At 55.1% G+C, this 25,930-nt stretch overlaps 1 protein-coding gene across 1 annotated transcript; it reads right to left on the bottom strand.

The window, feature by feature from the left end:
- Positions 1 to 1,999: 1,999 nt before the first annotated feature.
- PRPSAP1 (phosphoribosyl pyrophosphate synthetase associated protein 1) lies at positions 2,000 to 24,602 on the bottom strand. The gene is made up of 10 exons (XM_082775106.1): positions 24,401 to 24,602; positions 18,563 to 18,615; positions 17,030 to 17,096; positions 12,710 to 12,882; positions 11,732 to 11,847; positions 10,659 to 10,714; positions 10,056 to 10,201; positions 4,255 to 4,325; positions 3,472 to 3,618; positions 2,000 to 2,875 (listed from the first exon to the last, which is right to left on the bottom strand). The coding sequence occupies exons 1-10, from the start codon at positions 24,562 to 24,564 to the stop codon at positions 2,717 to 2,719; spliced, it is 1,152 nt and encodes a 383-aa protein (XP_082631232.1). The 5' UTR covers positions 24,565 to 24,602; the 3' UTR covers positions 2,000 to 2,716.
- Positions 24,603 to 25,930: the final 1,328 nt, after the last annotated feature.

The raw sequence follows: 25,930 nt of genomic DNA, 5'->3' as shown, positions 1-25,930 counted from the left end.
CCCCACACCCCCCCCCAGCCCCCCAAATCCCCATAACCCCACAAATCCCCTTCCCTATCCCCATCCCCCATCTCGTACCCTGTCCCCAAATCCCCATAGCCCCCCCAATCCCTGTAACCCCCATCCCCGTACCTCGTCCCCAAAATCCCCATTACCCCCCCATATCCCCATACTCCCTAAAATCCCCATTACCCCCCAAATCCCCATAAACCCCAAAATCCCCATTACCCCCCAAATCCTCCCATGCCCCAAAATCCCCATAACCCCCCCCAAATCCCCCCATGTCCCCCAAATCCCCATAACCCCCCCATATCCCCAAAACCCCCCCAATCCCTATAACCCCCCCAAATCCCCATAACCCCCCATACCCCAATACTCCCTAAAATCCCCATAACCCCCCCAAATCCTCATATCCCCCCAAAATCCCCCCATGCCCCCAAATCCCCATAAACCCCCCATATCCCCACACTCCCTAAGATCCCTATAACCCCCCAAATCCCCCCAAATCCCCCCATTTCCCCCCAAATCCCATTTCCCCCCACCCCCGTCCCCCCCCGCACCGCCGCCTGCCGCCTCTCTCCGCCCGCCTCCCTTGGGCCCGCCCCCTCCCGCTCCTCATTGGCCGCCGCCCGCCGCTTCCCGCCTCCCATTGGCCGCCCCGGCTGTCCGCGTGCGCCTGTGTTTACCGGGCGCGTGCCGCGGCGTTCCCCGTTGCTAGGCGACACCTCCCCCCCCCCCCCCCGCCTGGCCACGCCCCCTAGCGCTATAACCACGCCTCCTGTGGATATAACCACGCCCCCTCGCGGCTTGGCCACGCCCCCTTGCCCCACTCGCCCCTTGCCCCCCCCCCAAGGGCACGGTTTTGGGGGGGGTCTCGGGGGATGGGGGTGCTCCTAAAGGCTTTGTAGGGCTGGGTCTGTGCTGCGGGACCCTGATTCCTTCTGCCTGGACCCCCAAAATATCCCAAAACCACCCCAAATACCCCAAAGTACCCCCAAACGCACCCCAAATACCCCCAAATCCATCCCAAATCAGCCTCAAAACCACCCCAAACCAGCCCCAAATAACCCCCAAACCACCCCAAATACCCCCAAAACCACCCCTAAACCACCCTAAACCACCCCAAATACCCCCCAAACTAGCCCCCAAACCACCCCAAACTAGCCCCAAACACCCCCAAAAGCACCCCAAATACCCCCAAAACCACCCCAAACCAGCCCCCACACCACCCCAAAAACCCCCAAGGTAAGGGGTGACATCAATGAGCTGCTCGGGGACGCAGCCTGCAGGGCCCCAGGGATGTGCTCTGCCCCTCAGACAGACCCAGGCGGGGGCAGGCAGCCGGCCATGGGGTGCTGCCCACTGCAGAGCGATCCCAAAATGATCCCAAAGCTCTGCGGGGTCCCCGAGGCACCACAGCCCCAGCCACGCACCGACACGAACACAAACTTCTTTTCCCTTACTGATTAAAGCCCCACTGCCTCCCTTGTCCCACGAGGCACCCCCCAGCCCCCAGGGAAGCAGGAGGCGGAGCAGACCCATTTGTCTTCTGAAGGATGCTCAACCTCCCTTTTGGGGCATTAAAACCAAGTATATAGACCCCTGGATTTATTTTTCTGGTTCGGGACCCCAAAGCCCTGTGTGGGGACTGAGGAAAAGCTGAAAAAAGCCCTGGAAAAGGCAGAGGGATAAAGAACTTCGTGAAGAGCTCATCAGCACGCTGCTCCAGCCCCGTGGGATGAGGGCAGGACACGGGAGCAGCCCTCACCGCTCACGTCTGTCCACGAGGCAGGTCGGGATCCTACAAGGCACAGGGTCACTTCGAGGAAGGAGGCTGCAGGCTGCCCCCTGAGCCTGCTTCCAGCAAAAACCTGGGCAAAAGGACTCGCTGAGCAGCAGCCACGATCAATCCTATGCTCTTTATTGCAGATTCAGTGTTAGTGTTCCGGAGAGCCCAGCTGCAGCAGAGGCATCGTTCCCCCCCCCCCCCCTTCCCCAGCAGCCCCAGGCCCCTCCAGCAGCCGTGCCCGGCCGTGCAGTGCAGACGAGTGTTCAAGCGAGGACCCAGAGCCTCGTGTGCCTTTCCCCCCCCCAGGAGGCACGGTAACGATCCAAGGCTCGCGAAACGAAAAGGCCAGCACGTTAAACTAGCACCTCTTGCCCTGCCGGGAGGTAGGGGAGAGCTCGCTCCCAAGTCACGAGGGGTTTTGAGCTTGCCCCCAGCTGCCCTTCGTGGCTCTGGGCTCTGCCAGCAGCACGCGGAGCCGAGCGAGGCTCCTTTCTGCGCTGTCCCGGGCGAACCACAGCCAGAAAGAGAAACCCCAACGCCGCTTCCTCTGCCGCTGTCCGCGTGCGGCGATGAGCGTCCTCTGTTCCCTTCCCGTGAGCTGGCAGCTTGGCTTTTCTCACTCCCCCCCTCCCCTGCAGAGCAAGAGATAACGCTAAAAAAATAAAGGAATTTCAAAGTTCAAACCCTCCTCACTTCTCCGTCTCTCTGCGGGATGTAGACCCTCCCCACGGCCGGCGGCCTCTCCCGTTCACCTGTAAAGTGCTGGTCAGGTGGATTTGTTCCTATGGGATCTCACGGCTCACCACCCCGAGAACCTTCACCCTCCCTACAAGAATAAACAGCTGTGTTACGTCTATAACTTATGGCGTTGCCTGCTCATGCACGTTTCCCTCTCTCGTGGAAGCCAGGACAGGGGCAGCACCAGCTCTAGTCGTCGACGGTGATGTTGCGGAAGAGATAGGCCATGGACTCCCCGTTGTGGATTCGCCGGATGGCTTCGGAGAGGATCAGGCTGATGTCCACAGTCTTTATCTTGGGGCACTGCAGCTTCTGCACCTCGTGAGGAACCGTGTTGGTTACTACCACCTGCGGGGCGCCAGGAGGAAAAGACCAGGAATGTATCAGCGACACGATTAATTCGCATTACACAGCTACCCCAAATCAGCTCCACGGGTCAGGGCAAGGCTGAGAAATCCCCGTACGTCAGAGAAAAAGATGAGATGGGCTTCTCCACGTGGCACTCAGTCTGTGCAGGGGAAGCTACCGCCAGCAATCTACGACAGCCGCTACCACGGAGGCCACGAGGCCCGTTCAGACCCCAGGATCTGACACATCGGATCCCGAGGACGAGGTCTGAGATCTCATCCTTGTGATGTGCCCGTCAGCAGCTGGGGCAAGAGGCAGAATGCCTGCGGCGTGAGAGAACGGTCACGTGCAGCCAGCTGCGGTGAGGGAAGTGTCCAGGCAGGGGTGAGTAATATCCGTGCGTGGGGGAGACGACACGCAGAGAAGCAAACCTGACCCCAGCAAGTATTAATCACAGCGCCTCGTCTGTGAACAACCACAACCGAAAGCATCTGATGAAACCAGGCACTCCCCCAGGACCAGATTCTGGTTTTCAGTGCCTTAAATCCACCGCCAGGGCCGGCCCTTCCTCGGCAGCCCCAAAAAAACGGGCTCACCTCGTCGATGGAGGACTCCTCTATGAGACGGGGCGCGTCCGCAGACAGCAGCCCGTGCGTGGCCATCACGAAGATCTTGTAGGCTCCGCGCTCTTTCAGAATCTCGGCGGCGGCCACAAAGCTCTCCACGTCATCGATGATGTCATCCTGAAAAGAAACAGAAATGGCATCAAAGCCAGGAGCTAAACACACCTGCAGGGCATGGGGGGGGATCTGCAAGGTGTTGTGGCTTTGGCCACGCACAAAGGAAAAAAATCCCTGCCTGTTTCAGCTCTGGTGAGGGGCACGAACACCCCTTTGCAAAACCTCGGGCTTTTTCCCTGATTTACAGCCCCTTTTGATTAGTGCACAACACAAACTGTGTGTCTCGGAAACAAAGGAGGCTCAGCTCACGCACGCAAGGCAGGAAGGAATTCTGCCCTGGTGGTAGGAGCTGCACGGCACAGCACCCACGAGGAGCTCAGCAAGGTTTTGCTGGTTTTAAATATTTTAGGAGAATTCTTCACGCATCCCAGATTCATTGACTATTCGTGGATATCTCATGTTTGTAGATTCAAGGGGGCAAAGTTTGCAGGTTTTACAAGGCTGAATTACGAAGCGTTTTCAACAGAAAGCTGAAATAATCAAAACTTATCACTAAAACTGAAGAAAAATGGCAACGATCGTGTTCCCACCCTACAGCAGGGGGTCCCTCCCACCCTCTGGGATAAAGCAGCCCGTGAGAAGATGCTGGGAGGAGGAAGGAGGCCACCCCCCGCCCGCTCCCCTCCATCACCCTCGTACCACGATGATGGCGATTCTTCCTCCAACATCTCCCACCACGGTTATCGGCGGCTTCTCCTTGGCCATCATCACTGGGGAAGAGAAGAAACGAGCCCAGCTCAGTCAGCTCTGAGTCAAACCGCAACCGTCCCACCCTGCACGAGGCCGCTCTTTCCCCAGCGGGTAAGCGCTGCTGTGACCATCCTCCTCCTCCTCCTCCTCCTCAACGAGCAGCACTGCTGCCTCAAGACGAAACTCTCGGTTTCTGCAGGGACCCAGCACTGATCTCCGAGACACGTGGATCCAAAAATCTAACAGATCCTCGTGCAGGGAGCGCTACAAAGCTCTACCTCGTCTGTGGGGAACCTCAGCGACTTCTTGCCTCTGTGCTCCAAACCAGGACTCGGGGAAAGGGGGCTGTCACCACTGGGAACAACAACCGGGATTCCCCGATAACCCCTCTCAAAGGGGCAGTGCACAACGTGCAGTTTTTCACTGGCTGGGCTCACTGATTTGGCCGAAGGATTTCGCTCAGGCTGCAGCTCACTTACTCTTGGCTCACCAAACCTGCAAGGATCTTTCAGCGGACACGAGCGCCTTAACAGCACCTGCAAGGAGAACTTCCAACATTTTGCTGACTGTTTTAAAGCACGTTAATGGGCAGAGCAGGACAAAATCCAGCCCAGACTCAGTTCTACAACCGCAGTGCATCCAGAAGTATACACGGATGATCTGTGCCATCTGGCACGTGGGAAAGATGCGCCAAGAAATGAGGATCCACTCCGCCCTTGCTCTGCCTGCGCACTGACAGGGCTCGTGCACAAGCTCCCTACAAAGCACCAGCGAGCACCAGGCAGAAAGCCCCAGCAGGGAAGCACGTGGAGGTGGTAGGTGGCTCCGGGAGTTTCGTTAGGTGATAATCTGGGCTGATCTAACCGCTGAAGCAAAGAGAACACCAACGTTTGGTAAGGCTGAGCCAGCACACCTGCACCCCCTGCTTGTGTGCTATCCACAGGGAGTGCAAAGCATCCTCCCGAGCCACTTGGTATCCCTCCTCTTTGTAGCTCTGCCTGCGAGTGATCTGCCCACAACAGCTTCTCAGGTCCAGAGGACTTTTAGCCACCTAGAGAGGAAGATATTCCTCCTGTGAGACAACCTGCTTCCACGTCACGCTTTACGCTCGAGCAGCATGAAAAAACACAAGGCGCTGCCCGTCGAGAAGCCTGCCTGAGCACTGATTTCAGCCCTCCCGTGTCAGGAGTCCTACCTGAAACTCCCCGTCCTGCACAGCAGGCTGAGCCGGTGCTATTCCCACAGCTCCCCAGCGCCTGGCAGCGCTCAGGGCCCGAGCACGGCTGCATGAGTCAGGCTGAGGGATGCGACTGAAGCAATTAGCAGGACCACAGCTCCAAAGATTCATGTGCAGTGCTGTTCCTCATATACAAAACGTACCCTGAGCTCACCAGAACTGTACAAAAAGGTGACCAATGCATTCTGCTTCGTCCAAAAGGATGTCACTCATTGCTAGGCTTTGTGGTTAAAAAAAAACAAAAAAACAACATCACAGCTATCTTGGACTCGAAGTGAATTGCTCTTTGGAGCACGCATTCCTCAGCCTCCCTTGCACTGCTGTTGCTGAGGCTCTTATCAAATGCAAAGTCCTGTCTAAATCCTGGAGGGAAAGCAGCCTGATGAGAAGGAAGAGTGCTTGCAATAAAGCAGGATTAAGCTTCAGGAGAGATAAGCAGACCATAAATGTCAATTACAGGCACTACCTACCTGCTCAGGTTAGTTATTAGCTTATTAATCTAGTCGGGACAGTAACGCAGCTCCTGGTGGGAGCTACGAAATATCGAAAGGATTACATCTGGCTGCTCTCCCTGCGCATCCACAAACGAGCACCACTTCTGTTTACAACAGCCAGGTGAGGGAAAACCCTAAGCAATGGTGAACAGATCCCAGGGAGCTGAAACCCAGCACTATTTTACTGAAAAACGTGAAGTTTCAGCAAATCTGTATCTTCCCCTTCCATAAAGGGAGCAAACACACTCCTCGTTAGGCTCAGAGGCTAACATTAGCTGTGCTTTTTACAGCTTTTGTCTGCTTTTGAACGCTGTGTTTCAGGTTTGCTTTACTGTTAAAGTAGGGTAGGCAACGTGTCGACCTACCCGGATCCTACAGAGATGTTCTCCCTTTTCCTTGTTCAATTTTCTCTGCAAAGAAAAGAAAAAAAATTGCAAGGCAGAGGTCCACCCACAACCACATCAAATCGCAAGAGAGCTTCGGTCGCTGCAGCACGAGCAGGGCGCACGCAGGGGTTACTGCAGCCACTTTCCTTTTCTTCCAAATCTTTGGGGGTATCTCTACGTGCACGTCAAAACCGCTGCGAGAAGGTGGCTCGAAAAAGGATTTAAAATAATAAAGAACGTCCTCCTCCCAGACACAAAACCTCTATCTGTGTGTAGAAAAAGAAGGCAACAGAAGTAAGCCACAGGTGTACCTCTGCCAGACGGAGCCCCTTTGATTATCACAAGTTTAGGTCAAAAAGTGCTGCTGTTTTTGGTTTTTTTTTCCACGGAAAGTCATAAAAAGATGCTGGTTGTATCTGCAGCCTTTTGAGTATAAAAAATAACTATTTTTTATAAAGCAGGAATATCAAAGAACACGGGGGTGGTGGGGAAATCAGCCAAACGCTCTGACCTGCACCTTGCTCCTGATGCACACACCCAAGCTCCACGCATTGCAGGTGAGCTGATCACCGTGAGCAGGCAGCGTTCCCGGGTGCTCAGACCTGCTGCTGCAATCAAGCGGTCAAAAACCGGGTTAAGGAATGCTAAAATTGGGGCTGACAGTTCCCACACCGCTGCGTCACAGCGATAACCACCCCGTAAGATAATGCTGCCTTTACAACAGGGCCTAGGGACAAAAGGCTGCTGGAGAAATGGTGCTGAGAGATCTGGAAGGGCTGATAACAGCGCCGTGCCCCTGCCCCAACACAGCAGAGATAAGGGGGCAGGGAAGCAGGAACAGACCCAAGGTCGCTCCAGTTTTTCCACCCAGCTTCTCCTCCTTCGTGGCAGCTTGCTGGGCTCTGGGTTTGAAGCAGCCCGTCACCTCCAGCACCAAGTAGGGGGTTTCAGAGCCACTTTTCTCCAGGAGGGGCAACACGCAAAGCTTCCACGGGCACTTGGTAAAGCACAGCCCTGAGCTTCGAGACAAAGGGCACACAAAGAGAAGGTCTCCAAGGCTCCGAGTTCCTGATTTTGGGGTGTCACGAGCTGCTGCTGCCATTTTAGCACAGCGCTTTGGGAAGTGCAGCTGGAGGCACCCCTGGCACGTTGCTGTTACAGCTCCACACGCCGCCCCATCACAGCATGGCATCAGCGCACAGACCCTGGACCATAAATAAGCCATTATGCTGCACAGCACTCGTTAATTAAGGGCACGTGATCCCTACCTGAACAGGGAGGAAAGGGACACGCCAGGATGCAGGAGCCTGGCCGATTCACTCAAAAACCCGCAAAGAATCACAAAAAGCATTGCATAATGGCTGTAGGGCTCCCAGCTCCAGGTTTTGCCTCCCTGCTGGCTGCAGCCATGACCTTGGGGCCCCAAATTGTGGAGTCTTGAGAGGAAGGATGCCCCACATCGATCTGCTCGCAGCCCAGAGCAGGATGCTCTGCTCTTAGTCTCAGTTGCTTCCCCCAGGAGGGCTCCCACTTCCTACCTGTGTTCGTGAAACCTGAGCCAGACAGCCCTGGAGGCTGATTGTTTTAACAACCAGATTCCTTTTTTTTTTTTTCTGGGCAGTTTTGGGGTAAGGAAGCAGGCAGCTGTGGGTTCCTACCTTCCACAAACACAAGACGAGCACAGAGCCCTGTTTTACTCCGTCGCCGAGCTTTATGGTGCTGGCACACAGGGCAGGGAGAGCTGATCAAAAGCTTTGTTTGATGCGCCACTCGAGGTGGGAAAACACCTTCCAAATGACTCAATCAGATAGGAAGGGAGGCAGAACCGAGGGGGTAAGCACAGCCTCACAGCATTGCCATCCTCAGCCCTGCTGCGTTTTCACCTCTGCTGGACAGAGAGCAGATCCCTGGCAGGGAATGCAGCACAGGCAGGATTCTCCAGAAGCTTACAGACTGCTTTCAGCCAGGTATTATTACCCCAGTGTCCTGCAGCTCCACAAGCAGAGCCCAGCACTCACTCAAAACCACGTAGTATTTCCTAAGTAGTTTAAGTTTACTAAGCATTACAAGTTTACTTAGTATTTACTAAGGTCATAAAACTGGAGAGAAAAAAAAAAGCAGCTTTCTGCTGAGAGTTTTGGACAAGCCACACCATAATCCACCCCACAACTCCCCTGTCAGACAGCTCCCGAGCTGCAGCTTGCTTGTTCTCCGTGCGTGCCGTAGGCATGCAGGAATGCAAGGTCATTAGTCAAGGGCTGAGTTTCTGCAGGAGATAAATAAAGTGGTGGCACACAGCAAACCAGTTCACCTTTGGGTAGCTGAGGACTGAACACATTTTTTCCACCGAAACCCTAACGAAACGGGACAGGGGGAAATTTCTGTACGAGCCACCGTTTATGGGGCTGCCCAGCAGCACAAGCTCCCACAGCTGAGATTCCTTCGAGTGACACGACTGGGAATAAAGCTGCAGCAGCCAGATGTGACATCCTGGAGGACAGAATCCTCTGCGGGGCAGGACAGGAAGCAAAAGGCCATGAGTAAGCGTGCACATCCCTGTTTTGTTGCCAGTGCACAAAGAAATCCCCTGTCAGACAGGAGACAACCGCGATGAAGCTCCAAACATCACTGCGAAACCCCTCCTGGGCCTTGGGGTGGAGTTTCACCAGCATCACAAGCCTGGCTGAACTGATTTCATTACCGAGCGATGCCTGGGTTAACACAAAATGCCTGCGGTCCTACTTGCCTTCCCCCTCCCTGACTTGGCCACAAACTGGTTGGATGCTCTCCTTCAACTTCAAAAGGGGAGCTCCTTATCAGCAGCCCCGGCCACAGCCCGGGTAATTATGCGTGGCTGCGCAATGGGCGGCTCTGTCCCAGGCAGCAGCACGCTGCCATTCCCACCTGCACGCCACCCATCGCTTCTGTCCGACCCCCACCTACCTAGAAAGGTGAAATCCTCCCAAATTAAGAGCTGGATTTTGGCTGTTTGTTCGATTGCTGCTGTTGCAAGAACACCAGCAATCCTAAGGGATCCTACGGGGGCTGTTTTTCCCAGAATAAAAGGTTTCCTCCTCTTTGCTTTCAAGACAGCAGCTTATCAGCTGGTGGCAAGAGCACGGGAAGAAGCTCAGCGATGGTCCCCGAGCCTGCTCACAGCAGCCACACGAGCACCAAGGCTGTGTGGAAACAGCCCCACGGCTAGTGCAACACGGCCATCTGCATCTCAAGGTGGAGAAAGCTTCCAGCAGTGACCATGGCTGCACGAGGGGGAAGCAAAGGCCAGCTCATCTCCTCAGGCTGCGCACAGCGGGCTGTCTCAGGGGCCGTTCCCCTGCTAGTTCCACTTTTGCATTGCTTTTCTGGTTTCAGTGAGTTCTGCACTGTAAAACCCCACCTCTAGCACAGGTTTGCCTGGCACTGCTGAGTGGGAGAAGCCAAGGGGAGCAAAACTGGTGCTCTGCATGGCCAGAAAGAGTTAAACACGGACCTCCCCACACCTTCTCCTACATCAACCTTTCCACGAGGAAAATTCAACTGCCCTAGGGCTGGTTATAGCTACAGAGCCCCACCGGGAGCCATTTCCCACTCGTCTTTTTTTGCTCAGAGATGAGCAGAGAAGCTTAATCTTACAAGGCAGCTCCAGGCCAGGGTGCACGGTTGCATTTTTGACCATCGGAGGGGAGTGACGGCCGTCGTCCATGTCCTGCTCCGTGCACTGAGCCTCTCCGTGGATCACTGCTAGTCCCAGCCGTAGTCTCTCAGCATAAGACTGAGCCCTGCAGGACAACCACAGCACGTCAGATCCAACAAAAAAGCTGTACAGGATTTCCCCGGGGAAAAGCTTCCCTGAAAAGGACTTTGAATTCCCAACACCCCAAAGCCCACTCTGCCCCCACCACAGAGATCTCCTGGTGTTCCTCTGCACGCCGAATGTTCTCTGACACGGTCAGGCCCTGCTGAAACTCATCATGCAGGGAGCCTGACCCCAGGTGAACCACTCAGGTTTGCAGCAGCAAACTCCAAAATTTACTCCCGTGGGGCTGGGACTACAAAATTCAGCTGCCCATCTGCGCCACTACAGATGCCCATCTGACTTCCAGCCACAAATGCCTTATGAAACAGATTGCTGATCCATTTGCAAACCCTCCCTTACTTTTCCCCAGTGTATTCCCCAGCAGCCCAGACCTTTTCCAAGTTATTTTTAAACCAGATAATAAAAAAAAATCTATTTACCTTTTAGCTGCATCAGGAGATTTGGCTACAATAACTGCGTTTCTGTAATCCGGAATCTGGACGTGATAAAAAACTGTTTAAGTAAAGGCCTTCTTGAGAGAGCACTTCTGGTTTGATTCATGGCTGAGGACCTGCACCCACTCACTTTCCCCAGCCCAAATCTTCCTCCTGGGGTACAAGCACTGCAAGGCCACTGCACCCCTTTTCAACACCTGTATTTTCATATTCTGCCCCAAACGCCACGCAAATAGGGTTAGTGCTGGCAGTAGTGCAGGGGATGCCATCTGTTCACAGGTCCCACTTTGCACAGGACTGCAGTTCACTACTGGCATCCACAAGCCACGGGCTCAGCTGCAGTGCTACCTGCAGCCGGGTCTGAGAGACGGGGCACAGTGCAGGGCAAGAAAGGGGGCTGTTTAGACCCTGGGGCCAAAGGGGTCAGCCCTGGCTCTACAACACGGAGCCCCCAGTGCCCGTGCAGAGCAGGTTTTACACTCAAAATGGTCAAAAGGAAGAGCTCACTGTGTTTAACCCACCCCACACGGGCTGGCTGCAGGTCCGAACCCAGGCCCTGGGCTTCCCACGTGCAGCAGCCCTGCTCTCACCACGCAGGCATAAATCAATCCCTGCATTTGGGAGACAAAACGCCCGTCCCCAGGCCCTCTGTGTGCTCAGCATTCCTAAGCAGAGCCCAAGACAAAGTCCATCAATAATTCAGATCAGTCAGACAGCCACCGCAGAACAAAGGGGGAGTGGAGACACTAACAGGATTTAAAAGGTGATCAGAGGCAGGGGCATAAAGAGCACCTCTCAGATGGCTCTGGCTCTACAGAGAGCAATGAATTTCAACCGAGGGCTCAAGCTCATCTCCAGCTTATGGCCAAAAACTCGATTTCTATCCAGGTGTAATCTCACGCCATCTAATTTAACGTAGCGTTTTCCCACTTCCTTGTGGAACATGCAAAAGGTTTCCCTGAGAAAAAGAGATTCATGAGCAGAGCATCTGATCTAGCACCCCTACACCGCCACGGCGTTAAGCCAAGTTGATATACACAGAAGTAGAGTAACCTCACTTCTTCCTGTATGTACTGAATCAAGAAAGGGGATGCCCGCAGGTTGTCTACGGGGAAGCTGAAGAAGCCTTGGATCTCCTTTTGATGAAGGTCCATCGTGATAATGTGCGTTAACCCTAAGAAAGGAGAAAAAAAAAAAAAGTGATTCATTGAGACGAGTCCCACAAGGCTGGAGTTCCTGAACCATCTCCATTTTCCAGACTACTTCAGTTCTTAGTCAGACCAGCATGCTACGTGTTAAAATGAGCATAAGCAGGTAAAAAAAAAAAAAGTTTCAGAGACATGGGAAGAAACAGGCATGCGGTAAGACGCTGCCCGACCAGCAACCGTGACTATTTCAACACGACACTTCTAGGCCACTTCCCCAGGCATGAGCTAAAGAAATAAAAATAAACTCCCCCAAAGCAGCTCAGGGTTTTGGCAGCACGCCTGCGCATCTGACAGGAGGGGAAGGGAAGGGAAGGGAAGGGAAGGGAAGGGAAGGGAAGGGAAGGGAAGGGAAGGGAAGGGAAGGGAAGGGAAGGGAAGGGAAGGGAAGGGAAGGGAAGGGAAGGGAAGGGAAGGGAAGGGAAGGGAAGGGAAGGGAAGGGAAGGGAAGGGAAGGGAAGGGAAGGGAAGGGAAGGGAAGGGAAGGGAAGGGAAGGGAAGGGAAGGGAAGGGAAGGGAAGGGAAGGGAAGGGAAGGGAAGGGAAGGGAAGGGAAGGGAAGGGAAGGGAAGGGAAGGGAAGGGAAGGGAAGGGAAGGGAAGGGAAGGGAAGGGAAGGGAAGGGAAGGGAAGGGAAGGGAAGGGAAGGGAAGGGAAGGGAAGGGAAGGGAAGGGAAGGGAAGGGAAGGGAAGGGAAGGGAAGGGAAGGGAAGGGAAGGGAAGGGAAGGGAAGGGAAGGGAAGGGAAGGGAAGGGAAGGGCAGGCACCCTGCAGGCTGCCAGCAGCTGCAAGGCAGCGCCCGAGGCGGCCGGGCTGCTCCCTGCGACGCTCACCTGCCTTGGCCAGCATGGAAGCCAGCAGCTTGCAGACTATGGAGCCCCTCTTCCTCATTTTGCTCTGTTTGCTGTAGGGGAAGTAAGGGATGACCCCGATGATGTTCCTGGCACAGGAGGTCTTCAGTGCATAAGCCATTATCAGCAGCTCCATCACGGCAGTGTTCACATCTCTGCAAGATTCAGATGTTGCACACATCAGGTATTTTTCCAGCGCGAGCCTTTCCCATACCATACCCACACTTCCCTCATCGAATTTCCAGGTAAACAGCGTTGTGCCTCATGCTAACGTATGCAAGACCTGCACTGTGATCCTGCAGCTCCTTCCCTCGTGCCACAGCACATCATCAGCAACTGCTAAATGCAGGGGCAGCGACTGCAGCACTGCTGGGCAGTGACTCACTGGGCAGAACGGGATCCTGCGGTCTGACACGAGGTGTACGATGACTCCCTCCATCAACACAGCAGAGAGGGCATTCTCCCGCACTAATGATGGAACAAATGTCACTTCACACAGTATATTCTAAAATAAAACAGGCTTTAGAAGCAGCAGCAGCACGCGTGCAGCCACCACAATTTCATCCACACTAGATTTACTGAACTATTTTATTTTATTTTATTTTTTAGCAACATAATCAAGTTACTTTCCCTGCCTTCAATACTGTACTCTGAAGCTGCACTGAGCCCCAACACATCGTTCTGGCAGAGGTCAGCATCTCCTTGCTATCTGACTTACCTAGAGACGGAAAGAACAGCAGTAGAAACCCTGAACAACGTTTACTTGGAAAGTGAAACAAAGAGGTGATGTTGGCAGAGCTCACACTCAGACAGGGATGCACGTAAAAACATCTGTGATGAGCTGCACCACGATGCCTGGCGCACCCCAGGAGTGCATTTATCTGCATCTGGACTCATTTTGGAAAGGAAAAAGAAGGGCCAGTCCTTTGAATTCCTTACAACCAACACCGAGGCAGGGCCCAATCCCACATCAGTGCCTGCAGCATCACAAAGCAACTCGAGACCACTTTGGAGGTGAGCAATGTGCGCTTGGGAGCAATCAGGACTTGTGGTCCCTGCCCTGAATAAAGATGTTCCTGCTTGGTTTTGTTTTTTTTCCAGCAGCCACCCCCCGTACCGCTTCCCCGGGGGGGCCACGCTGAGGGTGGCCCTGCTGCAGAGCCACAGGGTGACCGAGCAGGGGCTGCCCGGGGCCACCCTCCCACGCAGAGCATCTCGAAGCCCTGCAGAGCTTTTTGGGAGCTTCTATTTTAGGATTACCCTCCAGCCCACCTGGCCTGCCATCCCCAAGCGTTCAGAGACACCATTTCCCATCCGTGTGTGACACCACGTTCCTCTAACCACTTCTCTGGGGCTCTCCCTTTTCCTTTGGGACCCAACTTTTATTTGTGGCCCTCATTTGCGACCGCTCTGCATCTCTTTATTCTCCTGCTGGCTCCGCCGAGCCCCCCGCACAATATTGCTCGTACACAAGAAAGCTTTGTCAGCTCCGAAGCAGCCAGCCAAGAATTACATAAAACATAACCCCCGCCACCTAGGGCAGCGAGCTAACAAAGAACCACTTCTTCCCTTTGCTGTTCCAGTCGTGCCAGCATGGCTGGGAGAGGAGAAAAGGATGCTGCTATCAGTATTGTGTGAGACAAAGCAGCCTCGCTTAAGTCTAATTGAAGGTCACCCACGAAATTCAATATTTTCCATCATCATTCCTCAAATTACTTAAAAAAAAGAGTAACAAAACAGAGAACACGACTGCTGCTGCGAGGGGAGGTTGCCAGTAACCTCAAAAGGTGCCCGCAGTCCTCGTGGTGCTGGGGGATGTGAGGGAAAAACTACTGGAGGAGGAGGAACGCCTCTCAGTGTGCAGGTGGGGGTCCACGCTGGACTCTGGAGAGCTGCTCCCTTTTCCCTACCCTCACTGCCCAGCACCTACATCCACAGCACGCTGCCTGTTCAAACCAGGCAGGAACGTCCAAATTGGGGTGCTCAGCCCTGCTACCGAGAAGCCCCAACCGTGCCGAGCAGGGGGCAGAACACGAGGCTGTGGTGATGCTCTCCACAGCCGCCAGCAGCCTGCAGCTCCTGCTGAGCCAGCAACGCTCCTCGTGTCCCCACCAGACCTTGCTCTTCTCCCCATGCCCACCAGGAATCCGTCCCGCAGCTTTTTGATCCCACAGCCCCTGGTAGAGGCAGCAGCCCCAGGCAGTAAGGAGCTCCTGAAGCTAAAAGGCTGGTACTGGGAAGCTGAGAAGTACCTGGTACTGGGAAGTGCCACCCCTTCTGTCTGCTCTCAACTCCGCACCCGCTGCCTTTGTTTGTCCTCTCCTTGTTCTGGCAGAGCAGTGCCTCTTACCTGCCACTTATCCAGAGACCTCTGGCAGATCTCCCCGTAGCCCTCAGCAGCACCAGGAGGTTCAGTTTTCCCCCCACACACGCCAGTCCCTACACCAGCAGCCCCGGATGACACCTGGCACTGGAACTTCTTTAGTTCTGCTCCATTTTTTGGACCAGGAGCTTGCATCAAATATTCAGCTCTTTCTGTTCCATCTCCATGCATTTAAGATGCAGACTGTGGGTCCACGCTGCAGCATAACAAGGCTGTCTCCTCTCCCTAATTTTCCAGCAAGTTCTAATATTTCACTTGCTTTTTGAACCAGAAATGAGCGTAGAAGCCCTACTTTCAGGTTATCCGACACGGTGGTTGTTTTTATTCTTGAAAAGCTCCCTGAAGCCCTCTGCAAAATGGAGACGTCCTTGAACCTGTCCTCTCGAGCAACGCAGCAAGGCACAGCTGCAGCTTGAGAATAAAAGATGATTTGTCTGTACAACAGTGGCACCTCGACTGAAGGAGCTTCAGCACTTTTGCTAAAAGGACCCATTTCTCGACCCGGAATAATCAGTTCAGATTACAGAAAAACAGGAGGGTAAACAAGCTGAGGGCAGGGGAGGTTTTCCCCAAGAGCTTTGTTAGTCCCCAGTGCTCCGAGTTCTCTCTCTGAATTCCTCACCCGTCTCATGTTCACAAAGCTCTCAGTTACAAGTAATTTGGGAGAACTCTCCCAGCAGGGGCAGCAGAATGGTGCCGTTCACCTGGAGCACAGCCTGCAGCAGAGGGTTCTCAGCTCGCAGAGATTCAGCTGCTCCCTGGGGGAGGAAACCCTGAGAGCATCTCTCTGGAGACAGAGGAGCTCCAGGAAAACGCCTCAGCCTGCAAGAGGAGCTCCACAAGTGAGGAGCTGTAGTCCTCCCGATTCTGTTAACAACAGGTCAAGCATTACACAGAGAAAAGGAGCATAAATTCCCAGTGGGATGTATTTCTTAGGAAAATATCAGTTTCCAGGTTATTTTGCTACCTGCTGCAGCTCTGGTACTTACTGGTGCTTGTGATCTCCAAAATCCCAGCAGAATTTGCTATCTTGGAGAAAGCTGTCAGAACTGGAACACCTTTACTTCTGCTCGTGGTGCAAAACGCAGCGTATCAATACCTCACCTCTGAGAACAGCACCTCCCCTGCCTGCTCTTGGTCATTCTGCAGGTTTCATTTGCATCACTTGCACATAGGCTCCCTCCCACTAACTTGCACAGACTGCTCGGTCACTATCAGCTGTCCCATCCTAATGCCATCTTCGTACACCCTACATCAGCCAGGAGAACAAGGCTCCTGGGTCAACAAGTGGCTTTCTGGGACCAGGGTTACTTTTAGCACTTAATTTCCTCTCACTCCGAGGCTAGAACAGCCCAAAGTAAAAAATAAAAATAAAAAATCGGCCCACTTAAGAAAATGCATCACATCTTTAAGAATTACACGTGTGGAGGAGGGAAGGAAAGGATTTCCACACCACTCAGTTTCACACCACTGCAGGGAGAGGGGCAGAGTAATGCAGCCTGTGATGGAAGCACAGAGTTGCCCTTTTGTTGCTGGCTCTGCTGCTCGGTAATGGGAACAGAGAGGAAATTGCACGTCCTGAAATGGAAGTGCCAGTCAGAAATCACCGAGAAACAGCCTGCAAGGACACCCCACAGCCCAGGGGTGCTTCGCTTCGCCCCATCCGTCGGGCTGGCTCTTGCCTCAAACGCCACTTGTGCTGTTGGATGGGACGCGGCTCGGTTTGCTGTGGTGAGCGATCCTCTGGGAATTTTAACAGCTTAACGCTGTGTTGTGTCCTAGATTAAGTCAAAGCACTGAGAACCCTGCAAAGAGACATTGCCGTGCTGGCTACCGGCTAGCAAGCTAACCAGAACGATCTGCTGGGGCAGAAATTAAAAGCACGTCACAGGTGTAAAACTCAGCCACAAGTCCCTTACCTGGGGATGGTCTGGATAATGAAGATATCCTGTCCCCGGACAGACTCTTTTATTTCAACTCTTGTTTCTGAGGAGGAATGAAAACAAAGGTTTATTCCCAAACGTCAGACTTCCAGCGATAAGACATCGTGTTGTAAATAAGGCATCACGTTTTAATGACAATTGGGCCCAGAGGTCGGGGAAGGCAGCAGGACTTGTGGGTTTTTTCCAGAGGCCAGCCCTGGGAAGCAAGGAGCTGGCACCGCATTCTGGTGAGTGAGCTGCATTTACAAGGCAAAATAGGCTGACTGGCTGTTACCTTGCACCTAGAAGGCAGTTACTGAACTCCCAAGGAGAGATCCTTTCCATTTCTCCTGCTGAAAGCCGTCAATACCTCATTCCCTAGCTAACAAAGAGCCACCCCAAAGCAGAACATCCTCCGGTACTCACCAGGTTAGCCCAGCACACCCCTGCAGCAGTGCTCAGAGGAAGAGCTCCCCCCCTGCTTCACTACGAAGCTCAGGGTATCTCAACGCTGCCATGAGCTGGAAACCTGAGTCTCCCCTGAAAACGCTTCCTACAGCCCCTTACTCAAAAGGAAAAGCTCCAAAGCAGCTGAGCAAAGCCAAAGGTTTCCCAAAGCACCCTCCTGGGCTGCTCTTTTCCCACAGTCCTGAACCCGAGGGCAGGGATAAGACAAAAGAGAGCGAGATGTGCTGGGCTGCAGAACCCAAACCTACCCGTCCAGACATCTGCAGCAGCCTTAAGGGACCCTGCTGAACGGAGGATGATTTGTTGGGCAGTGACGAGGAATGGCTTCAGCCCCTGAAGCAAGCAGCCCGATTTAAAACCGACCCCAGAGGGCAGGGAGCTCTGAGCAGCACGAGGCAGCCCAGGCACAACCTCACGCATCGCCGCGTGGCTGTCCCGCTGCTCCTACCAAAACTCCTCGTGGTGACCCAGAGCCACTTTCATCGCTCACTCACTCACCTGAAACTCTCCTGAAACTCTCTTTCAAACGCAAACAAGACCTTGAAGTGGTAAAGGACTTTGAGCCAAACTCCGTTAGCCAATATCCTCGAGTTTCAGCCCAGCACAGACAACTGGAAACGGGCAGCTGTGACGTTTAAAGAGATGCAAACAGGCTCCAAGAGGCACAGGCTCCAGCTCAGCCCCAAATCCGGGCTCTTAAAGGCAAGACAGGTGCCTGTGAACTGCCTGTGGCAGGGAGCAGGGAGTAATTTCAATTTTACAAGGCATTACTTCAAACTCAGAGGATGGCTTCCTAAGCACAACAGCAGACGATGTTTTGTAGCAGCTAACACCCGAGGTAGGAATCTATCACAGATGAGAGAGAGCTGCCAGGCAGGGAAATGAGATAACCCAGGGAACGAGGCACACACCTAATTGCTCTGTCTAAGGTTAGGCACAGGAGCTCAGCACCACCAGGAGCAGCAGCAGGGCTGAATCACTGCACCTACCGGACGGGTCTGACTGTCTGCAGCTCTAAGATCACCCCAAAACAGGTTTGCGAGCAGCGAGGGCTTCTCTTACCTCCATTGGTTTCCTGATACACCACGGATTTCCCCAGCTCAGCGCCGAGACGTCTGGAGAGGAAAAAAAAAAGGAGGTTAGAAACGGGGGCACTGAGCGCTTCGTGAGCCAAATCCTGCTTGGGGAACGTGGACAGAGCACGAGCTCTGCCCAGGGGGAGCCGAGCACCTCAGCCAAGCTGCAGGACACGTCCTGCCTGGTGCCAACACATCGGGACGGAGCGTTTGGGGCCTCACACGCAGCCGTGCGTGCGCCCTACGGCTGGTCAGGGCCATCACGTACCCGTCCCGTCGGTATCAGCCACTGAGCAACCCATCCCACGACCAGCACCACCCAAGGAATCGGCACAAACCCCACAAAACTCTGAGAAAGAGCCCACCCCAAAGGCTCCTGTCCGGCGGAGAGGTGGCACGATGGCACCAAGCCTCATTTTCTGAGGAAAACCAGCAAAAACGTGTTCAAATTACACCAGCCAAACAGAAACAGGGCTCGGGAGGCACCCGCCTCCTGACGCTGCTACATGCTAAAGATTCATTTCAGAGAGCGTGTTGAAATGCTCTGAAGCGCAGACTATTCCCCCAGGTGACACTTCTGCCTTTCACAGTCCCAAGAGGTGATGCACCGGGAAGTATTTAGAGGCACGTGTGCCCAACCAGCAGCTCCTGGACTCAGCTCCGAGCCCCTAAGCTGAAGTCTCAGCTCAAAAAACTACCCTGGAAAGTGAGGCTGGGGCAGCTGTGACGCCCCAACGCACACGGTGTGTTTGCTGAAGTGGAGCAAATCCACAGAGGAGTGGAGCAAATACACGGGAGCAACACGGAGGAGTTTTGTGACGCCTGGAGGATGCGGCTGGCAAGGTCCCAGGCGTGCACGGGACGAAACGAGAGCCCTGCTGAGGCAGCACAGCGTTAGCACAGCTTCTGTGCTGCTGGAACCAGGAATCGGAGCGGCAGGTTTGGCCAGAGGAAGATTTACACCGAGGGCAAGGGCAGAGCACAGCCCGAGCCAGCCTCGGAGCGCCCATTTGGAAGAGGCCGCAGAAAAATTTCCACTTCCTATCATTTTGCCCTTTTTTGCCTTCATTCCCAGCTCTTCTCTTTCCAGATCAGAAGATGCAAATCTTCTCTTTCCGTGCAGAAGCTCCCGGCTGCTCGCTGCGTTAGACAGCAGAGGAATTAAGCTGACAGCAAGAATTTCAGCTGCGTTTGGCTTCAGCACCCAGCACCCAGCCAGGCCAGCGGGGCTGTCAGAATTCCTGCATCAGGCTGGCCGCAGACACGGGCAGGTCTTTGCCAGGGAAAAGAGGCAGTCAGAGGTGATTCGGAGCACTCCCACCAGGGATCCAGCTCGTGCTGCCAAGGAGAAGGCTCCTGGTGTCGCAGCTGAAGTGTTCTCCGAGCAAAATAAGCTCCATCAGCAGTCCTACTACGTAGTCCTACTGTGCAGCAGGATCCTTGGCTATAAGGGGACTGCTGCTGGCACAGAGGGGCTTAAAATTGGGAGACGGTCAGGCTGGTGTCACGCAGCCTGCAGAAATGTCACAATTACCAGCCCCACGCACACACCAGAGCACCAGCTCGCTGCTGGAAGCTCCCTTCTCCACCCCAGAGGGGCAGAAGCTCAGCCCGGTGCTGGTTTTGGTTTTTGAAGCAGTGCTCAGAGCTGGGATCCGTGCAGAGGGCTGGGTAGGGCAGGGATCAAGGTACGGCTGCTCCCATCTCTTCAAGGCTTCACCCTGCAGCCACTCACGGCTCCTAAAAGGCAAAACCCTGCTCCCCTCTGCCCTGCCGTCCTCGCACCAGCTCTGGCACCCACCTGACAGTGTGCAAGAGAAAAAAAAATCTCTTTAGGGCTTAAAAAATACCCTACTGAGAGCAATCAATAAAAATTTACCCTGCTCTGGGATATCCCTCCTTACAAGCAGTGCCCAGGAAAGATGAACGAGCTTTCCACGGTCTCAACGCACGCCAGGACACGAAGCTGTGAGCAGAAAAGCATTTTGGATCTGCCTGAAATTCCCAGCCCAAACGTGATCAGCCCGTGGCTCAATAAGGAAGTGCCACACGGCAGGATGTCGGGAAGCGCGAGGTTTTATCAGGCCTTGGGGCTGCCAAAAGCCGTGGCACCGGGGTCCCGGGCCAAAGGACAGCCGGGTTCAGGACGTGGTTAATCAGAACTGGAGACACAATTCACTTCTGGCTTTTGGTTTCAAGCTCCAGCAAGTCTTTAGGAGAGCACAGCTCCACGGCGTTCCCTGACCTCTCCTTCAGGAACAGCTCAGGAAGGTGTCAGAGCAGCCCCTGATGCAGGGCCAGCTGCCCAGCGATCCTTATCACCCCCCGGGCTGCCCCTCACCTCTCTCCCTGCACCCCCAGGGCCCTGGGGGATCCCTCGCCATCTCCCACCACTCGCCCTCTCCAACCAGCCTATTTCCAGCTGGCTGTCCCTTCCCCTCGGTCAGAAACACGCTGCAGTTTCACCCTGTCCCCTCTGCGAGCTTCTGCCACGGTGCTGCCGTGTCTGGGACGCAGGAGCTGCTGCCAGCTCTGCTCCTCCCGCAGCACAAACTCCCCAGAAAAGGACAGGGTTTGGAGACGGGACACAGCACCCCATGAGCTGACACCCCGGGGTGCCCCTCTGGTGCTCTGCCTCTTGCCAAGCTGACCTGAGGAGGAAAGCTGCTGTTATTTTTCCTCCCTCCCATCCAAAGCTCCTTCCTCCAGCTGCAGGAGGCTGCTGCAAGGCCTCCCCCCCCCTGCCAGCAGCAGGGCTCGTCTCCAGCTCTCACCGAAAGCGCTGCACTGGCTTTACAGCTGGGCACGGGGCTCCCCGGGACCAAAGATCAGAACAAAAGTCCCCGTCTCTTCCTTATTATTCTGTGTCGCTTCGGCGTGCAGTGCACGCCCAGGATACTCACATCCTGCACGCTGCAGAGCTGCAGGAGCAGCGGGGACACGGCTGCAGGCTTCACAAATCACAGCTCCTCCAAGGGGGACGTGGTGGTCGTGCCCCCGTGCCAAACACCGCGGTCAGAGCAGAGCAAAATGCATCTGTTGGGCCCCGGGGATTCAAAGCGAATCCCTCCTCCTTCCACCAGCAGCACGCAGAGCCCATCGGGGATCAGAAATGATCTGAAAAAGGCCCCAGAAATTATCCTTCCCCCTTGCAAACGCAGCTCGTCATCAGCTGCCGAGCGTCCCAGTTAAGCAGTTTTCTTTCCACATGGGAAAGAATTAAAAAAAAAAAAAAAAATCCCCATCAGTTTACAAGACAGAAGCAAGCGGGAGGTTTATTTCTCTCTGCCATCCCGACTCCGAGGAGCACCCCTGGTAGTTTCACGGAGTATTTGGCTGTCCTGAGCCAGCACCATCTCCTCTCCCTCTCCTAGGCAGGAGCTACCATAAACAAAGGCCTGGGAACTCAGAAGGAGAGCTGAATCCACCATCCAGTCCCTCGGCCCAGTAGGAAATGGTAGAGATCGGCAGCGGGCCAGGACGCCACGCTCAGAGCCTGCACCCAACCAGCTCTGGAAGTTTGGCATTAAATGCAGCAGAGATGGAGCAGCCTTCAGGTGACTCGTTTGTATCCTGCTGCTCCTCCCTGGGGTTAGGATTTTAGGAAAGGGTGAGCTCGGAGTCCTCAGGTATCAGTTTTGCCTCAGGAAGGGATCTTCAGAGTCTTGTTTTCACCCAGCTGGTAACAGACTGAGTGTTCCCAACAGCTTCAAGGCCACTTCTAGGCATCGCTTACCTCTCCTGCCATCGCACCTCCAGGCAGAGAGCAACGGAGCCTGGATGGAGAAGGGCCCCAAAAGGCCCTACCCCGATATTAGGAGTTGTCTTCCTTCAAGGTCTTTTGCTGCTCATACTAAAGCTCAATAAAGCCTTTAAGAACACACTGCGTTAGACCACAGACTCACCCCAAAAGGCTTCTCCACCTCTACTAAAAGGCACAACCGCCCCAGCAAAGCACTGGGATGGGACACAGATGGGAAGGCAGCAGCCCCGCGTCTTTAGCCACCTGGAAAAACAAGGGGGGCACGGTCAAGGTGGTGAAACTGCCCCGGGCTCCTACGGGAGGGCAGTGCACAGCCACAGCACGAGAGGCTGAAAAATACCACGTTTTTTTGGGGAAAAAGCACCCAGCACCTCTACTGAAAGCACGCTTTGGGAAAGACGGCCAGGAGGTCACGCTCCGGATTCTGCTGCTGTTCATCCTAGAGCATCGCCGGGAGCCTTGCAGAGGATGAGGACCCTCTAGACACAGGTTCCTCCAGCAGTACCGCTGCTTCCCGACACCAGGGAGAAATTCCAGACGGTTTTGGCACCTGCCACGCATCACCTCTTGCCAGAGAGAAGCGAGTACGAACAGCGCAGCGCCCGGCCAGCTGTGTGCCGCAGCCTGTGGAAGCCTGCCCCGCGTCTCCTCTCATCACATCTTCGGAAGGCAGCAAGTTATTTTTAAATACAGAGAGCAGAAAATGACGATTGCCGCTTTGCTCTTTCAGGCCTGAGAGCTCGGAGCTCGTCCCCTGTCCCCGGGGGCTCTGTCACAGCCCGCCTTGATGGAACAGGACGGGCCCTCCCCGGCCCAGCCGGTTACGCAGAGGCTGCTCCCAGGCTTGTACCAGCGAAGGGAAAGCCATCTGGAATTGACCAAATATAGTTGGAAACCACACCAGAAGACCACCCACCAACCGCAAAAGCTTTCCACTCCCAAACGCGTGGATTTCCCACAGCCAGGGCAGCCCGTCGTTGTCATCCAACGCGTGGCCAGTCAACACCGGCGATCCCAGACAAACAGCGGAGTCAGCTCCGGGGAGATTACCTGTGCGAAGGGCTGAACACCCTGGTTGTTAGGCTAGCTGGACTCACAGCAAAGCCTTCTCACAATTTAAGGCCACACACCTGCTTTTCAAGGTGCTTCCAATTTAATTTCCTACCCCCTCGAGCAGGGCGAGGACGCTACCTGCCGTGGAAGACAAACGAGCCCCCTGATTTTGGGAGCAGCGCCACAATCCGCATGTCCCTGCTTCTTAGGAGCTCGGCTGGGAGCTCCCACTTGTTGGCTGCCCCAGTTTGCACGGAATTAACCCAAAACGAGAGGCGAGGCGTCGGTGGGGACCGCGCGCACCAAGCGCCACATCTCGGGGCCGGCTGTTACCTCACGCAGCAGGACCCAGCGCCTCCATCCCCACCGCAAGCAAGCTCTGCCGAAAGGAACAGATAGAAAAAAAAACAGAATAGGGGGAAAGCACGACATTTCTATCCCTAAACCAACCCTTGTTTGCTTAGCACAAGCTGCCCACCGAGACGCCAGCAGGGCACCAAACCCACCCCAGTCAGCGCACGGATCCCCTCCCAGGCTCCGAGCGGCGAAGCAAACAAGCTCCCAACCCCCTGCCCACAAATTAGCAAAGTTTTAAACACCCCCCCCCCCAAAAAAAAAAACAGCTGAACGCTTTCTGATGCCGATTCCGCCACCTTCCACCTCCTCCTGCCCCACAGCAGGGGCTGCGTGTGGCACCCAAAGCTCGTTGGAGGTGCCAGGCAGCCGGGGTGTTTTCTTCACCAGCTTTGAAAAAAGAGCTGAGGGGGCTCGGGCAGCACCCAGGGGGGCTCGGGCAGCACCCAAAGGGGCTCAGGCAGCACCCAAAGGGGCTCAGGCAGCACCCAAAGGGGCTCAGGCAGCACCCAAGGGGCTCAGGCAGCACCCAAGGGTGGTCAGACGGGGCTGCTGGAAGCTCTCCACACCAATCCTCGTGCACAGAGGGATCCGCAGCAGGGGTGTGAGGCACGGGGAAGGTGCTGGAAGCCCCAGGGCCCGGCGGGCACTCACTCGGTGATGCGCTTGGCCAGCTCGGTGCAGGCGGCGGTGGAGTTGGCCGAGAAGACCCGGTAGCCGCTCCTGGCCGCGTTCATGGCCAGCGCCTCATGCGGCCCCCGGGGAGCCCGAAAGGGAGGAAAAACAGCTCTGTGAGGCAGCAACAGCTTCCGTGGCATCCTCCTCGCCCTCCCCGCCGACGATCGCCGCCCCCCGAGGGGTGGGGAGCAGCAGGAGGAGGAGGAGGAGGAGGAGGAGGAGGAGGAGGAAGGTCTCGCCCAGCGATGTGCCCGCCCAGAATGCAACCGCGGTGAGCCCCCAGCCCCCGCGGCACCCTAAAAAAAGGGCTGGGGGCAGCCTGGGGGGGGAATGGGGGTGGAAATGGGGGGCGGGGGCTGTGTGGGGGGGTCGCTTTTGGGGTCGGGGTCCTCCTGTCAGAGGACCATAGAGGCGGGGGGATAGAGCGCCGCTCCCGCCCGGCCGCCATTTTCTGCCGCGGGGGAGGAGCGCTCCCCGCCGCCATCTTAGGTGAGGGCACGGGGCTCCTGCCCCCGCGGCGGGGCGAGAGGAGGCCGCTGCCGCTCGCACCGAGCTGGTACCGGAGGAGGAGGCGTGAGGACGACTCGAACTCCTCCGCCTGACTCCTGGCGCTTCCCGAGCGCGGCTGCGGCGCTCCGCGGTCGCTTCCCTTCTGCGTGCCTCTTCCCGGGCACAGCGGTGGCTTCGTTGCCCGCACACAAGATGGCCGCCGCCCCGCCGGAAGCGGCGCGGGGGCGCTGTGGGCTCCGCTCTGTGGCAGGCGGGGAGGGGCGGGGCCCTGAGTCCTCCAACGTCTCCTGGGGTCCTGGGGGTGGGGTGGCAGGGGGAGGTGGGGAAAGGAAAGCAGAAATAATTAATTATAAATAAATTAACACAGAATGGTAGGGGTGGAAGGGACCTCGAGAGGTCGTCGGGTCCAACCCCACTGCAAAAACAGGTTCCCTAGAGAAAAAATATTTTTTCTATCTATTTTTTAATAAATAATAATTATTAATTATAATTATAGTAGTTATAATGATAATGAAATAATAGTAATAATGAAAAGTGACGGGAGGAAGGAAGGAGAAAGAAGAAATGATGATGATTATGATGATGATGATAGGAGGAAGGAAAAAAGAAGAAAATATAATTTAAAAAGTAATTAAAAATAATTAAAATAACAAAAAAACATGTTTTCTGCCCCAGAGCTGGGAGCTGCCCACAAGGGCATCCTGTCCGTGGTGGGGACTGCTGATGGCGTCCGTGTCCCCTCAGGACAGCCCCATGTGCCCTGGGGGGGCTACAGGAGGGTCCCCGGCTGGTTTGGGGGCCAAAAAAAAGTCACCAACACCAAAAAATGTCACCGACACCAAAACCGCCACCCCCGGCCTGCACAGGGGGTGCTGGGGTTTAGGGTGGCCCCATGGCTGCTTGAGGGTGGCCCCATGCAATGTCCCGGCTCTGGCCCCTCACCTGCAGGCAGCGGGAGGCCTGAGGGGACCCCTATGGGGTCACCCGCTGCCCCCC

Source organism: Aythya marila, assembly GCF_965140915.1.
Source record: "Aythya marila genome assembly, chromosome: 18".
Classification (NCBI taxonomy): Eukaryota; Metazoa; Chordata; class Aves; order Anseriformes; family Anatidae; genus Aythya; species Aythya marila.
Note: the sequence above shows the minus strand (reverse complement) of the source record. Positions and strands in the feature narration are given on the sequence as shown.